The 17,490-nt window shown below is 38.7% G+C and overlaps 1 protein-coding gene across 1 annotated transcript; it reads right to left on the bottom strand.

The window, feature by feature from the left end:
- Positions 1–27: 27 nt before the first annotated feature.
- On the bottom strand, positions 28–5,031 carry GKN1 (gastrokine 1). The gene is made up of 6 exons (XM_028514786.2): positions 4,938–5,031; positions 3,114–3,167; positions 2,888–3,025; positions 1,619–1,729; positions 927–1,074; positions 28–266 (listed from the first exon to the last, which is right to left on the bottom strand). Exons 1-6 carry the CDS (start codon positions 4,947–4,949, stop codon positions 172–174), a joined length of 558 nt encoding a protein of 185 aa, XP_028370587.2. The 5' UTR covers positions 4,950–5,031; the 3' UTR covers positions 28–171.
- Between the last annotated feature and the right edge of the window lie 12,459 nt (positions 5,032–17,490).

Consider the following 17,490-nt stretch of genomic DNA (forward strand, 5'->3'; position numbering starts at 1 on the left):
TTACAAGGAATTTTAGGTTAAACTAAATTCAGTGCTAAATAGTTTTATTGAAACTTAAAGAAACCAGACATAACTAGGAGAAAATATTTCAGAATGAGGTGACAGAAAACATTAGAACCTACATTTTTCTGCATAGAATATTTTATGACTAAATCCATAGCAACATCTTTTTCAGTTTTCTTCTGTACTTCCACATAAGGAAATGTTCACAATCCAGAGTACATTAACACTGAAGCACTTTCCCGAGTAAAAAAATAGGCTTGCCCCTGAAAAAAAGAAAGAAAAAAACCAATATCAATGTCTTTTCAAGGACTTTTGGGGAAATGTGGGGTTGTGGGTAGGCGGCAGGGAGAAGGGGATGTCACACAGTTTCTAAACTAGCTCTGCAACAATTTCAAGATCTAGCTAGCTAGCTATCAAAATTAAATCAGTTTATTCAAGGATCTGGAAAGTTGCTGTTAGGTTTCGTTCCTAGGTGGATACTTTGATTTTGAGAGTTATTCTTTAGATGCCCAGAAACTGAGTGATTATTTGAGCAACAAAAAATCAATAGATTCTATTGGTATTGTCCTTTCATTTAGTCACTAATGTATTTCTTTGAATATATCTTGAATATTCTCTAGTTTTGCCTTGAAAGGTGTGTTTCATAATGCTTAAGAGCACAGAATCTAGAGCCAGAATGGTTAGGATTGACCCAGGCAAGAGTTTTGTGACCTCTGTCTGTAACTCAATTTCTTGTTCCAGGAGCAAATTAATTAACACACTTAAACCATGTAGAACAGTACATTGCAGGGATCAAGTGTTATGTAAGTATTGGCCTTGATTATCATCTCTGAGTAGATGGTGTTTTCTGTGGACACACCTGAGAGTAATCTGACAATCCCACTGGCACTCATTTGAAGTGCCACAGTGGGAAGGCTACTGACCTTGAATTTCTTCTGCCATGTACGTTGGAACCCCTTTGCACATGCCAACGATGGATTTTCCAACTGTTCCAGGTTGTTGACTTTGTTGGGGTTTGATGGAGTACATCAGGCCTTTGGGAGGTGGTCCCCTTGGTCCTTCACCCTGAAGCTGAGTATGGAGAAGACAGGGAGAAAGAGGGGGGATGAATGCTAAGTCCAGTGGTTTGTTGAACTGAGGGTTGTATGCAAGACACACAGGCAGTATTGCTGGGCTATAATTTTTTCATAATAAAATGAATAAAAACCAACTGCAACCATGTATAACTGAATTTCTAAGTGCCCGAAGGGATTTAGCTGTTTTTGAAACCTCAGCTTCTCACAAAAGCACAAATCTGAGGTTAAATTTATTCTGAAGTTTGGGCCTTGCTTGGTTATCTTATATTTCTTGGATTGAGCTATATAATAACCAGCTTCTGAGAATGCAGTTAATTTATTTTCTCTACCTGGTCAATGAAAGGTAGTCATTGATCAGTGAGGGCAGATGTGAGCCACAGCATTTGAATGTGGTGCCAGCCACTTCTCCTCAGATACTTACCCACTCCACTTCCTCTTTTGTGTTGCACACTACTGTAGTCAAGTGGGAATAATGACCTCATTATTTACTGAAAGTCGTAAGACCTGCTCTGGAAAAAAATAAAAAGAGTTATTTTTACCTTCTTTTCCTTGACCATGGCATCAAGGGCTTGAAGAGAGGGCAAGGCATCCTTGTTCATTCTGTGCACAATGCACGCCTTCTTGTGAAAGACTCTGATTGCAGCAAAGCCCTGTTAGGAAGGCGGTAGACAGTGAGGAGCAGGTTCTTCAAGGGGCTTTCTCATCAGAAATCAGTTTCACCAGCAGAGGGAATGGAACTCTGAGGTCGTGGTGAACTGGGATAAGAGTGGAGGATCTGGCCCTGTTTTGCAATTATATTAATCACTAATATTTCTAGAGATAAACTGCAAACTCTTTCAGGGCAAAAACTGAGTGTCTAAAACTTGTTGCTTTATCTTCAGGTTCTAGCATGGTAAGAGTCATTTACATATGTCTGTTTTACTGAAATAAACTAAAATACTATCACATTTTAATCTCCTTTGATCTTTACATTTTGGGGAGCCAGATAAGATAGGAATTCATATTCTAATTGATCAGATGATAAAACTAAAACCATAAAGAGTTGGCTTTTTAAAGTATAAAGTTTGTTAACTGCAGCGCTGGTAATTGCACACTTGGGTCTTCTAACCAGAGCCAAGTGTTTCTTGCTTCCCTTACCAATCACTACCATTTGCATTTTCTTTGGTCCCTTTGAATTATAGGTGAAATGTCAATTTCTTTCTTTCTAAAAGGAAATTGAAGATAGAATGAGAAAGGCTATGTTTGGGCAGCAGTATTTTTGTGATAGTCTTTCAGCATTACAGAAAGTATCTTGCAGGAAAAGCAAAAGGATGTTCATACTTGTCATATAGCACCAGAAATCCCTTGAACCTAGTGGGTCCTCATTACTGTTCATTGGTTTGAATTTTAACTGATTGTGGAAAAGCTTACTAACAGCAGCTATATCTGGGGGGTGATACTGGGTGGATAAAATAAGCACTTTTACTTATAACTATGCTTATGTACAATTAGAATTTATTTTTTTAATGATATTATTTATGTATTTATTAGGGAAAGAGGAAGGGAAGGAGAAAGAGAGGGAGGGAAACACCAATGTGTGGTTGCCTCTTTTGTGCCCTCTACTGGTGACCTGGCCTGCAATCCAGGCATGTGCCCTAGACTGGGAATTGGACCAGAGACCCTTTGGTTCACAGGCTGGCACTCAATCCACTGAGCAACTCCAGCCAGAGCTAGAGTTTATTTTTAATGTTTATGATTAATAGGCAGTTTTTAGTTAAAAAAGAAGTCTTATATTTGTAAAGAATGGAAATTGTATATTGGCTACCTACAGTTTCATAGTCCCAGAGCATATGCCAGGAGTCCCATCCATTATTATTGTCAACATTGGCCACGTTATGCTCATTGTTGACACTCACTGACTGCTGCCCACTTCCACCACTGTTGTTGTTATCGCTGATGTTGATATTCTGAAATGCATAAGAATTTGATAAAAGTTTAATATCACATTCCTTTGCAAATACATTTTGGTAACACACTTTAAAATGTGAGACTTACATAGTCAGCAAAGGCAGGAGCCAGGAGTATACCAAGAAGTCCAGCAAAAATGATCTGAAATCATAAATATTGTAACATTGGTTTCCAGTTACATGGCAAAACAGTGTCCTCTTCCTTCTTTCTCTATCCAAGCTTGTGAAAAATCTTTACTAATTTTACCACTCTGCTGAGTGGTCTCTCTGTTCTTTGACCTTGTATAGTTTTAATCATAGAAAGTTTTAATGGTAATGTAGAATTGTAGGTTAATAGTAATTATATTATTATGATATGTAGTTTTAGAATTCTTAATGTAGGCCTTGTGAAAAATATAATAAAGTGTTAATATATTGAAAAATAAATTTGAAAGTGAATAGCATACATGATGTGAAAATGATTATAAGTTCTGAGAATCACATCTGAAAATGATTTAAGTTAATTTTCCTATTTGATATGAATGCTTTACTCATTTCATAGACCTCCTAACAGCCAAAGAGGTTTTTTTAATTTTTATTTTTTAGAAGCAATAGATTAGGAAGCAGGTCAAATACCGATGCTGAGAAGCAAAGGATGGAATGCCTGGCTGTCTGTCAAGTGTGGATAGCAGAAGGGAAGTCAATAACTGTCCCAAGGTATCTGTTTCAGTCATTTGTCACTGGGTCACAATATTACTCATCAGAACACAGAAGTTTATGTAGGTTGTCTGGTGCTGAGTACCTGCTGTCATTTCCCTCACCAGGGACAAAATTGTTTGAGAAATGCACTGGTAATCCAAGGTAGTTTTTTTTATTTGTTTAATTTTTCTCCTGATAGCCTAAGAAGGAAGTAAAAATTAGTCTCCAAAAAAAAAAGTCAAGAGGTGAAAGAAATTTTAGAGATAACTAGTACAATGATGTCCTTTCACAAATGAGGAAATTGAGCTTCAAAAGTCACATAAGTGACTTGACCAAGTTCGTACTGGCTGAGGCATAACTCTTGTTCATGGTAGAATTAGGGAAGATCCAAATCTGACCTTCTTTATTTTTAACTTTGTTGTTTTTGGAACTTGTTTCTAGATGATAATTTTATACTCACTTACGAAGCAGAGTCTAAAGTAATAAATTTTAGTATTTAGTAATAAAACTTAGTGTTTAGTATTTAGTAGTAATAAAATTCAGTGTTTTTTAAATTTAGTATTTAGTACTTTATGTTCAAACATGAAAATACTCATCTGATTGTAGCCCCATGCATGATGTTATAAGAAACACAAGATACAGTTACTTTGGCAGAATTTTGCAGTCCACCTGCTATTCTCTCAGCTTTTTATCTGGAACCACAGGTGAGATGCTGCACTAGCTTTATGCTTCAGGTGTTTTCATGAATAAATCACTATTGACATAGTGAATAAATCACTATGCAAACTGTTCTTATTTGGAGATCCATTTGACAGGAGAGAATGTGACAGTAAGTTCTCACTCATTTGTTTTAATAATATGCTTTTTATCTTGCCTGAACATACTTACAAGTTTGGTAAAAAGAGGATTGTAAGATGTGGGGGGAAATCAGACATTTTCTAGGGATTAGGGATTGTGCTCTCTGTGCAGACTTAAATCAGGAGATCTGGAGAGTGATTTTATGAAAGACAGCGTGGTATAAGGTGCTCAGACAGCTGTCTGATCTCAGTATAACTATCCTTTTCTATAGAGATGTTTATAAAGGTCACAATTCCATGAAAATAACAGAGAAATTTTTTTAAACCAAAATTTTCCATTATGGTGATATTTCCATAAGAAGCAGATGACCTTAGGCTCAGCATGTTGACAGTCTCCTGTTATAATGTAGTAAATTCAAAAGGAAAATTTTACTCACTGTGAACCTCATCTTGGCTTCACCAAAGCAAAGGAGTGGAGAAGGCAGGCAGGCATGGACTCAGACAAGAAGCCTGATATTTGTACTCAACTGGCTTTACTCAAACTAGGTGTGACCAGGTGGAGTCAAAGCCTTATCTTTCTTCATTTCCCACATCTATGTCACATCCATTATACCAAGAAGCCTTTGGACTATCTGCCTGGTTAGTTAGGCACTTTTACATGGAATTAATCTGACTCATCATTTGTTGAAGTTGAAGATATCACAACAAACTCAATATGATTTATGATAACTTTTGGTCCTACTGAAGTATGGGTGTGGATATTTTATATATTGATATTACTCAGATTCAGAGAAGAAATGATCCCTAAAATCAAACAAGATCACAGATGAGAAACTGTGGGCACACTGGGCCTTCCTGATAGCAGCTCCTGTAAGAATGTGGGAATGACTTCACCTTCTTACCTTTACCTGAGCTCATTGTAATGGTTTTTCTTAGGCTGACCATGTTCTGTTAGCTACCCCCACCAACCTATCCCCTTTTCTGCTGTTTTGAGCTCTCTCCATGATAGTACCATACATCTGGTTAGACACCCTGGGGGCTGTCTTCAGCCCATTCTTCTGACCACCACATCCAGTTAGTTTTGTCATTTCATTTTAGGAATGCCTCTTGGGTTTTTTGTTTGTTTGTTTGTTTGTTTTGTTTTGTTGCGATACCTCAGAGGTGGTAGACTGCTTTAGCATCAAGTTGAACATCAGTTTCCCAGCCACTGGCTGCCTAAAGCTCATTGGAATAGACAATACAAACTTTTTACCTTTTATAAGAAGCATAAGGACAAGAAGTTGCTGCTGACACTCTGGGTGAAGAATGGAAGGGTTATGTGGTTTGGATCAGTGGTGGGAAAAATAAAAAAGGTTTTCCCAGGAAAGCAGTGTGTCTTGACCCACAGCCATGTCTGCCTGCTGTTGAGAAAGGGGTATTGCTGTTATAGACTTGGGAGGACTGGTAAGAAAAAGCACAAATCTGTTTGAGGTTGCACTGTGGATGCCAATCCCAGTGTTCTCAAATTGGTCATTGTAAAAAAAAATGGAAGAAAGATATTCCTGGTCTCACTGATGCTACTGTGCCTCATCACCTGGGGACCAAAAGAACTAGAGAATCTGCAAGCTTTTCAGTCTCTCTAAAGAAGATGGTGTCCACCAGCATGTGGTGAGAAAGCCCCTAAACCAAGAAGGTGAGAAACCTAGGACCAAGCACCCAAGATTTGGTGTCTTGTTACTCCACATGTTCTGCAACACAAATGTCAGTGTATTTTCTGAAAAACAGCATACTAAATAAATAAATAAATAAATAAGAAAGAGGCCACAGAATATCTTAAACTTCTGGCTAAGAGAACAAAGGAAGCCAAAGAAAAAGTCAGGAACTGATTGCCAAGAGACAAAGGCTGTCCTTTCTGAGAGCTTCTACCTGTAAGTCTGAGTCTAGTCAGAAATGAGATTTTTCTGAGAGTAACAAATAATTAAGATCAGACATAGGAGGGAAGGAAGGAAGGAAGGAAGGAAGGAAGGAAGGAAGGAAGGAAGGAAGGAAGGAAGGAAGAAAAGGAAGAAAAGAAAGAAAGAAAGAAGGAAAGAAAGAAAGAAAGAAAGAAAGAAAGAAAGAAAGAAAGAAAGAAAGAAAGAAAAGAAAAGAAAAGAAAAAGAAAGAGAGAGAGAGAGAAATGCCTTTCAAGTCTGTCTTTGCCCATAGCTCCTCTCTCCTAGACTTTTACAACAGTCAGGTAATTGATCACTCTGGTCACCATCTTTATATTTTAATGCACAACTCTACCAGCCAAATTTCATTGGCAGCCCAGGAGATACACTTCAAACTCATTGGAATGTCATCAGAGTCCTTTATAACAAAGTTTCCAGAGCCTTCCAAGCTGTATCTGTCATCCTCTGCCATGTACCTACATTCAAACTGAAAGAGTTCCCATCATTTGGGGAATATTCAGGATGTTCCATGCTCCTGTGCCTTCACACACGTTCTTCTCTCACCTGGGAGCACCAAGGCCTTGCCTTTCTTCAATTGGTAAACTGCTATCCATTTTTCAAGGCCCAGCTCAGTACCAGTGCTTCCTATCACATCTTCTCTATATCCTAGGGGGAACTTTTATCCCCCTGGAGCTATGCAAGAAGTCTCTGTCCCTTTATTTACTTCTAGATAATTTATTTTTCAGAAATTATGTTAAAATAGTAAGAAATGTTTCATCAGAAGCAGAGTAGCAACTGTCACAGGCAAATACATAAATGCTCAGGAGGTGAGTTTAAGATTCCCCCCTGCCCCGTTCTTTTCTACAAGTTTAAACTAGTAAAGCAAATTACTGAAGAGGAAAACTTTATTTCATTAACCTCTATAAATTTCCCCTTTGGAAACTTTTTTGAGCCTTGATTATATTTTTATGCATGAATTGGAATCACAGCACATGACTACAAGGTTCTAAAGCTTGATTCACTGCCAACACCTCTTTCAAAATGTTGGTATGGGTAGTAAGGTTTTATGTGTTTAATGTGTCCACAGATTTCTTTCCAATTTCCTCATTAGTTGCAAAAGATCAATAAGCCCAGGGTGGAAGGCAGACATATGGGAAGAGGTCTTCACCTGTTTTAGAAACTATCACTTCACTGCAAAGTCAAAGAGTGGACAGCATGGTGACTTTCCAGTCAGCCATGGGTAGTCATTTTAGCACATGCGTGCAATGCCTAGTGCACTTCATGCATATCACACCTTACCAAGGACTTGAAGTTGACATTTTCTGCAGTAGGCCTGTGAAATGTTCAATGACAAACAAATGGAAGGAGAGACAGACTGCAGGATCTAATAATCCTTCTCTTAGAGATTGACAATTCACATTCACATATTAAATGCACTAAGAAATCCTTAGGGGAGCAATCTATGTCAGTTGCTTCATTCAGATCCTCCTAAACTTAAGTGGCCGTAGATCTCCATTGTTTTTCCTTTTTCTTATGTTAATTTATTTTTATAACACATATTAACATCCCTGGGGGACACGTGCTACCTCTGAAGATGCAGCCTGGATTTGAAAATCCATTTGGGGAGCTACTGATTGGAGCTAGAAGCCAGGAGACTCAGATTCTGTTCTGCTTTCTTCTTTCAGCAAGCCTTTTTTTGTCCTCTAGGCTTTAGGTTTCTAATGGATCAAAAGGAAAAAAATTCCTTCTGTATACAATACTGTTATTTCAGTGGCTCCTCTGTACTTTGTGTGGTATATGTATGAATGCATGTTTGTGAGTGTGTGTGTGTGTGTGTGTGTGGAGGAGTTGGGGGTAAAGTGGATGGTCAACCCTTGTCTCTCATCCAAAGCCAAAAGTCTTAAGGAAGTGTGAGCAAGACTCCCTCTAATGCTGAGAGCTGTGCTTGTATGACTCTTGTCCAGTAGGAGAAAGACACAACATATCCATGTTTATTTTTTTGTCACCTCTAGAGAACCTAGACTACGCCGGCACATAAATGATCCTCATTAGCAGCATTTAGTTTTTTTTTTCACCTTTTAAAAATTAATCCTCACCCGAGGATATGTTTATTGATTTGAGAGAAGGGGAGAGAAGGGGAAGAGAGAGAGGAATATCAATGTGAGAGAGAAATATCGTTCAGTTGCTTCCCATATGCACCTTGACTGGGGACAAAACCCAAAACAACTCAGACATGTGCCCTACTCAGGACTCAAACTCGCAACGTTTTGGTGTACGTAATGATGTTCCAACCTACTGAACCACCCGGCCAAGGCTCAGTAGGCTTATTTTTAGTATAGTAATCACATAAATGAGATGCTTAAGCTCGAGAATAAAACATGCATTTTCTTTATTTATTTCTGAGTTATGGAGCCATGGGAGAGGTACTGGCTATGAGGACTCACCAAGGGAGTCCCAGGAGATGGTGTGGCCCCAGGGCCCAAAGGTCAATGTGGGGCAAACAAGCTTAAGAGTAAATAAGGTCTGCCCTTCCCACAGAGCTTGATGTGGGGCAATGGCAAGAACCAAGCCCTTATCACCATTTTATCTATCTCACAGTGCACACACCCCACGCCTCACTGTATTCCACACCCTGTCATGTTGAACTGAGCAAGAACTCCCTTTGTGTGGAACAAACAGGGGTACAGTCCACATATAATGTGCTCACACTTAGAGTTGGAGGACCCTCAGTGCTTTCCACAGACTTTTCTCTGAGTGGAAGAGAATGTTCATTTGCAGGATATGTTTTCAGCATTAGATACCTTTATTCAAGATTCCCTCTCCTGTACAGACGTGTTCATGGGCTGACTTTGCAGTCACCTATGAAGCCCTTAGTAATTTTGTCCTCCCTTTAATTCTTGCCCTGTTTCTGACATTTAGGACTCAGCTGGCCTTTAGCCCACTTGACCTCATATTCTACTTGCTTGAACATAGAAGCCCCCTCAGGCAGAGATTCTGTCTCAGTCTCTTTGCCTTGATTCTTGTTTCCCGGAGCACCCTACCCAGCAGTCTGAAGATCCTTGGGATGGTCTCAAGTCAGGTGATTCACTGTGAGGTGTGAACACACTGTCACCTCAGGGGAAACTTTTGTCCCCATAAGGTCTTGTTTACCAGCCTGCAGCTAAGACTCCAGTTACAGGCTCTGGTGTTATGGCTCCCAGGGCCTGCGGCAGGGGTTTGCTTATCTCAAATCTTCCATATACATCTGTGGCCAGGAATGACACATCCAGAAACAGAGCAATGGAACATGTAAGTTAACATTTTAATAACTATTGCTAAAAAGCTCCTAATTCCAGAAAATCCATGCTTATTACATAGTTGTTTTTGTATAGCAGAGAAATTCTTCTCAAATAACAGCCAAGTGGAGGAAGCTCCTTCCCAAGGTGTGACAGAGCCCTCTCCCTTTGTTTCCTCCAGGACCGTTGTCTTCCAAAATGTGTACAGCACTGCCTTTCTGTTGCTGCTTGTATGTCTGTTCAATTGCATTTGCCAAACCTTTTGGATCCTCCCCGGTGGCAACCAAACTGGAAAAATCCTGTTAAAAGAAGGTCTCTTGAGTGATGACTTCATTTATATAAAATATGGGAAAGTAGAGATAAACAAAATGTAGAACAATCGAACCTGGGTCAGGGCTTTCATTCTGAAAAGGATTTGGAGAAAATATGTCCATATAAGTTACAGAAATCACAAAGAAACTTTATAATGATCTCATAGCTAATTCAGAAATAAGATCATTTATTCCTTGTGCAGTGTTCATTGTGAAGCAGGTTAGAGAAAATCGTGTAAAAGCACTCATGCTTAAGGTATGCTTCTTCAGCCATGGCCATCGGGCCTGGAAAGGACAAAATACTCAGAGGAGGATATTGGATTCTCAGGGGGGCCTCAGGGAATTTTGAGTTTCCAGGTTTATTTTTCAATAAGAGCAGGTCACCATGCTCTGGCAAGTGCAATGCCCCAGTTAAGCACAAGTGCTACAGAAGATTCAGCGATATAAAACAACCAGTGCTCATACTCCAAGATCCTGAAATCTATACGAGAGACAGGGCTGGCTTCATGGACACATGACCAGTGTAGCCACACAGGGCTCATGTTCAGAAACAGGCCCAGCCCTGGCTGGCGTAGCTCAGTGGATGGAGCGTGGGCTGGGAACCAAAGTGCTGCAGGTTCAATTCCCAGTCAGGGTACATGCCTGGTTGCAGGCAATGACCCCCAGCAACCTCACATTGATGTTTCTCTCTCTCTCTCTTTCTCCCTCCCTTCCCTCTCTAAAAATAAATAAATAAAATATTTTTTTAAAAAAGAAGACAGGCCCATACTTGAGTTTAATGCTTTGTAGGCGCCATTTTGAAATTCTTAATGATTTTAGTTTTGAATATGTGTCTTGTAAGTGAAGTCTGATGAGACAATAGAGCATGCACTGAGGGCTTGGAACAGTGGCTCACTTGTGATCCCACCTTCTGCCTCTCCCCACCTCCCTGGATAGACCCTCTGCCTCCACTGGTGGGGCCTGGGTGCAGGTGCAGGAAGGGTCAAACCTTAACATGTACACCTGCATGCTGAGTCACAGGGTGAGGTGCCTTTGAGGATTTGCACTTACCTTGCCAATATCCCCATGCCCAAGGGAGTGTGACATTAAACAGCAAATCAAACACACCATCATAAGGTGAGAGAAAGAGAGAAACTCTGGAAGAAAGGAAAAAGCTTTTTTCTGCTTTTTGAACAAGGGGTCTCCTATTTTCATTTTGCACTGGGCTTTGCAAGACACACACATAGTATGGATACACCAAAGTAAGGCAAGAAAAAGGCAAAGTTCCGAGATGCTTTTCTGTCCAGAGTCACATGGCAGATGAGAATGGAATGTTCTCATGTAATCTGAAGCCTATGTTCCTTCCCTTATGCCTGGCAGCTTCTCCAAATGAATAATAGAGACAAAATATTCAGAGGAATTTGAGCTCTTTGAGTTGAAGTAGTTATGGGGGCTTCATGCAGAAAATAGACATTTGTTTGAACCCTCTGGGACAACCTGGACATACATATATAGGGGTGAAGGATTAGGCCACTCCCACCCAGGGGAGCAGCAGAGCCAGGTGATGTGAGCTGGGGTATCAGTAGCTGTGAGGAGACCAGCTTATAACATTCTTAACACCCTCAGATTCAACTTTATGTTCCCAAAATAACTCTTTTAATCACAATTAGATAGAGACAAATTGAGTTAGAATTATTTCATTTACCAAGAACCTGCAATTTGCTATACATTGAGCTTGAGGTGTTATATGGATTTAATCCTCAGCAATGGTCATTTGAAATGTCCCTTTTTCCCTGGCCTTTGTGCTCAGGCATGCCCTTGCATGTCTGAGGCCTTTTGCTCTTTCTCACAGTTCTGTGGTGTGTTCCAACACCCTTGAGCTCCTCCCAGTAAATTAATATTTTAGTTGGTGGCCATGGGAGTTTCTCTAAAAAAGCAATCACTTGATTTTTTTTCTAACGAACACACCTTTACATTTGATTTGGTTTCTTCATAAAGGAATATGAGGGCACACATTAAAGGAGACATTAAACAGGTATGTATATTTAAGGAATGTAGATAACATTTACTTTTGAAAATTTCATGATTCACCTTAAAATAGGTTGAGAGTATACAGATGACATGTGATGGGCATCTTTTATATCTTTTAGGCTGTGGGTCTTTTGCGACAGAACTCATATGCCTTGCTTCTAGTCTAGGATAGTTACTGCCACATGATTGGTGCTCATTCAAGGATGGTCTCAACTGTAATTCAGGTACAAAATAGATGCTACTAATTTTGTTCACTTTCCTAAAATCTAGAAGAGGCCATACAATTTCCTCTCTATTGTTGAATGGGAAGTAAAAAAGAAAAGAATTTAAACTAAAAAGTAATCTTCCTTGGACCATTAATAGTGTCAGTGGAATTCCGTTTTCCTCATCTTTAGTGAGGTTTTCCCCTCTTCCTTTTGGCCACTGTTCAAAATGTTTTGCCAGTCTAGCCAAGTCCTTTATGTCAGCCCTATCTTAACCTAATTGCTGCTACACTGAGAAAACAGAAGGCATCAATCAGGCTTCTAGAGGTGTCATCCTTCATCTCCCAACCTCTCTCTTCACCCGTTCTTCCTTGCCTCTCATCTTGGAAGAATGTGCTCTTAACAGAGTCCAAGCCCAACACCACCTCTGATGCTCACCTTCTCCATCAGATGGTTGTCCTTACCTCAGACTTCCATATCTTCCTGTTGGTTTGCTACTTCTTTTTGGTTTGTATGGGCAAATCTTCCCCATGCTAAAACAAAAACAAAAACAAGCACAAAAACCTTCCCTTAACTCTACTTTCTTCACACAGAGAGCCTATATCTCCCCTTCCCTCTACATCTCTTAGAATTATGTAGATTTTCTGATTCCACTTCTTTACCTCCCAATCATAGGTCAACCCACTGCAGTTTGGCTTCATGTCCAAGGATAAAGGCTGTTGCTGGGACTCAAAGGCAAAGAGCCTAACCCTGCAACTTCTGATATACTGATACCTTTTCAGTATATGAATTGACTCTGTACTTTTTTCTTTTCTATGAATTGGCTCTGTACTTTTTGACCCTGATAGTCTCATCTTTTTTCAAATTCGCTTCTTGATTAACTTCTGTGACACGCATTCTTACATCTGCTGCTTTTTCTACCACCCAGACAATGTTTGGCTCTCTTCTTCCATCTGTCCCTTCAGTGTTGGTGTTGGAGTCTATCCTTGATTCTTTTCTTTCATCACCCTGCCCATTATTTCTGGAAGACCTCCTCTGCTCTAAATACTTGAGCTGCCCTACACAATAGAAAAACAGACTTTGCTTTACAAATACATATGTTAGAAATATTTAATAATCACATTTCAAAATCAAATACACTTCAAACCAAACCATTTTTGTCAGTCTCCAGTATGCTATTTTTCTTTAACTTCTATTTAGTTCAGTGACATTTTTAACAACTAGCCAATCAGAAGAGGCACCTTAGCAATCCTCACCCTATCCTTCCCCCTTACACAATTGGTCACCATGACTTGCAAATTCTACCTTTTAAATATTTCTTTTTGAAAATGATCTAAAATCTTTTTTTTCTGATCAAGAAAGCAGCTTCTAGAAAATTACAGAAAACTTGGAAAATTACCAAAGAAAATGATTGACACATTATTCTACCATGCAAAAATAATCACTGTTAACTTTTTAGTATATCTCCTTTTTATTTATTTGAGACTTCTTTGATCCATGTGTTATGTAGAGGTATTATTTTGTCTACAAATATTTTGAGATCTTCCAGCTATATTTCAACTATTGATTTCGAATTTAATTCCATTGTGGGCTGAGAACATACTTGGATTTTTATGCTTTTAAATTGTTAAGATGTGTTTTATGGCCCAGAATGTGATCTACCTTGGTGACTGTTCCATATGAGGTTGTTCCATATTCTGCTGTTGCTGAATGAAGTATTCTATGTGTCAGGTAGATCCAATTGATTTAGTTCAACTATATTCTTACTGATTTTATGTCTATGTGATCTATCAACTACTGAACAGAGGTATTGAAATCTCTGCTAGAATAGGAGGTCTTTCTATTTCTTATTGTGGTTCTATTGGTTTTTGACTCATATTTTATGATACTCTGTTGTCAGGTACATGCATGTGAAGGATCATTATATTTCCTGGAGAATTGACCACTTTATTATGATGTGATCTCTCTCTTTATCTTGATAATTTTTCTTGTTTTAAAATCTGCTTTAACTGAAATTAATATAGGTACTCCACCTTTTTAAAAAATAATTTAGTGTTAGATGACATATGTTTCTTCACACCTTTACTTTTTTCATTAAAAAAATGTTAATGTTGACACTATTACAGATGTCCTCCATGTCACCCCTTCTGCCCAGCCCCCACCCTACATCAGCCTTCACCACATTGTTGTCTGTGTCCATGGGCTATGCATATGTGCATATATGTTCTTTGGCTAACCTTTTTCAGTTTCCCCCCAAACCCGTCCCCTCTGAGATCTGTCAGTCTGTTCCATGTATCCATGCCTCTGGTTTAATTTTGTTTGCTAGTTTATTTTGTTCATTAGATTCCACACATGAGTGAAATCATATGGTACTTGTCTTTCTCTGACTGGCTTATTTCACTTAGCATAATAATCTCCAGGTCCTCCCATGCTGTCCCAAAGGATAAGAGTTCCTTCTTTTTTACAGCCAGGTAGAATTCCATTGTATAAATGTACCGTTGCTTTTTTATCCACACACCTTTACTTTTAACCTCTGTGTCTTTGTATTTAAAGTAGGTGTCTTATATAACATTTCCATCAGTTTTCAATTTGTTTTTTAAACATTACCTCTTTTTACATTTAACATTGTTTTCCTAATCAGATTTATGGTAATATAATTTAGAAACACTAAAGTTTATCCTTATCACTCTGCAGTTCTTTGAGTTTTGAAAACACATGCAGTCTTACAACCACCAGCAAACTCAGTGCAGAACACTGTCATCACCCCCTGAAAGGTGTCTTGTGCCCTTTTACAGGCATCCCTACCCCTCTTTCCAACCCCCTCCAACCACTCATCTGTTTCCTGTCCTTTAAGTTTCATTCTTCCAAATGCCATGTAAATGGAATCATATAGCAGGCAGTCTTTTGATTCTGGCTGCTTTCATTTACTGTAATACACCTGAGATTCATCTGTGTTGTGCCTCAGGGGGTTGGTAGTTTCTTCTTGCTAAGTAGTGTTTCATTATATAAATGCACCACAGTTTATCTGGTCAATCACTAGTTCAAAGGCATTTGGGCTTTGTTTCCTGTTTTTGGTGACTTCAAATAAAGCCACTATAAATATTCATGTACAGGTTCTAATGTACCCATATATTTTACTTCATTAGGAGTGGGTTTTCTGGGTTAGATGGTAACTTTATGAGAAATTGCCAAACTGTTTTACAAACAAATTGTAGCTCCTTGAATTCCCACCAGCAATGTCAGATTGTTCCAGTTGATTCAGATCTTTGATGACTCTTGGCATTTTCAATTTTGTTTGTTATTTTTAGTGATTCTAATACATGTATAGTGATTTTAATTTGCATTTCCCTAATAACAAATCAGGCTGAGCATCTTTTTTATGTTCTTTCTTTCCATCTGTATATATTCTTTAGTAAACTCTCTTTTCAAATATTTGGTCTATTTTTAAAATTGAAATGAATGCTTTCTTATTATTACTTTGAAAGTCCTTGATGTATTTTAGATGTTTTTTATCAAAAGTTCTTTTGCAAATATTTTCTCCCCCAGTCACTGCCTTTTATTTTCATGTTCTTAAGAGTGTCTTTGGAGGAACAGATTTATAAAAAGTTTATTGCATTCCAATTTATTAATTATTCTTTTATGAATTTTAATATAATGTTAGCTGCAGGTTTCTTATAGATGTCTTTATTAGGATAAAGACATTCTTTTCTATCCTAGTTTACTAAGAGATGTTATCATGATATGTTCAATTTTGACAAATGCTTTTTTAATTTAAAATTTAATTTTTAAGTATATTTTATTGATTATGCTTTGACAGTTGACCCAATTTTTCCCCTTTTGCCACCCTCCACCCAGCATACCACTTCCCTCTAGCAACACCACCCCCTCTTAGTTCAGGTCCATGGGTTGTGCATGTAAGTTCTTTGGTTTCTCTATTTCCCATGGCATTCTTAACTTCCCCCTGCCTGTTTTGTTCCTACCAATTGTGCTTCTTAATCCCTGCACCACTTCCCCATTCTTCTATTATCCCCCCCAATTTCATAACCCTCCAAATGATCTCCATATCTATGATTTTGTTCCTGTTCTGGTTGTTTGCTTAGTTAGTTTGTTTGGTTTTTAGATTCAGTTGTTGGTAGTTGTAAATTTGTTGCCTTTTTAGTGTTCATGGTTTTGATCTTCTTTTTCTTAAATAAGTCCCTTTAACATTTTATGTAATAATGGCTTGATGGTGATGAACTCTTTTAGCTTGACTTTGTCTGGGAAGCACTTTAGCTGCCCTTCCATTCTAAATGATAGCTTTGCTGGATAGAGTGATCTTGGATGTAGGTCCTTGCTATTCATCACTTTGAGTACTTCCTGCCAGTCCCTTCTTGCCTGCAAAGTTTCTTTTAAGAAATCAGTTGATAGTCTTATGGGAACTCCTTTGTAGGTAACTGTCTGCTTTTCTCTTACTGGTTTAAAGATTCTCTCTTTATCTTTAACCCTTAGCATTTTAATTATGATATACTCCTCTTTGGGTCCACCTTATTCGGGACTCCTCATGCTTCCTGGATTTATATGTCTATTTCTTTTTGCCAGATTAGGGAAATTTTATTTCATTATTTTTTCAAATAAGTTTTCAATTTCTTGCTCTTCCCCCTCTCCTTCAGGCACCCCTATGATTCAGATGCTGGCACGTTTGGAGATGTCCCAGAAGTTCTTAAGCCTATCCTCATTTTTAGTGAATTCTTGTTTCTTCTTCTTGTTCTAGATGAATGTTTATCTCTTCCTTATGTTCCAAATTTTTAGCTTGAATCCCAGCTTCCTTCCCTTCTCTGTTCATTTCCTGTGGATGATTCTTTATTTCACTTAGGGTAACCTTCATTTCTTCCTTTATTTTTTTGCCATACTCAGGGAGTTCTCTGAGCATCCTGATAACCAGTGTTTCAAACTCTGCATCTGACAGGTTGGCTACCTCCATTTCGCTTAGTTCTTTTTCTGGTGTTTTGTTCTGTTCTTTCATTTGGGCCATATTTCTTTGTCCCCTAAATTTAGCAACCTCCCTGTGTTTGTTTCTGTTTACTAAGTAGAGCTGCTTTTACTTCCTGTCTTAATAGTTTGGCCTATTGTGGAAAAGGCACCTGTAAGTTTTGTGGGGCAGAGCCTTAGGTAGTTGCCAAGGCAGGGCAACCCACTTTTCCACTTTGTGGTTGCATAGGGAGGGGTTAGAGAGGACACAGTGCCACCACCTGACTTCTGGTGGTTCTCCCCAACTCACCCTGTTTCCAGTCACTTCGCC

Source organism: Phyllostomus discolor, chromosome 6, assembly GCF_004126475.2.
Source record: "Phyllostomus discolor isolate MPI-MPIP mPhyDis1 chromosome 6, mPhyDis1.pri.v3, whole genome shotgun sequence".
Taxonomy (NCBI): Eukaryota; Metazoa; Chordata; class Mammalia; order Chiroptera; family Phyllostomidae; genus Phyllostomus; species Phyllostomus discolor.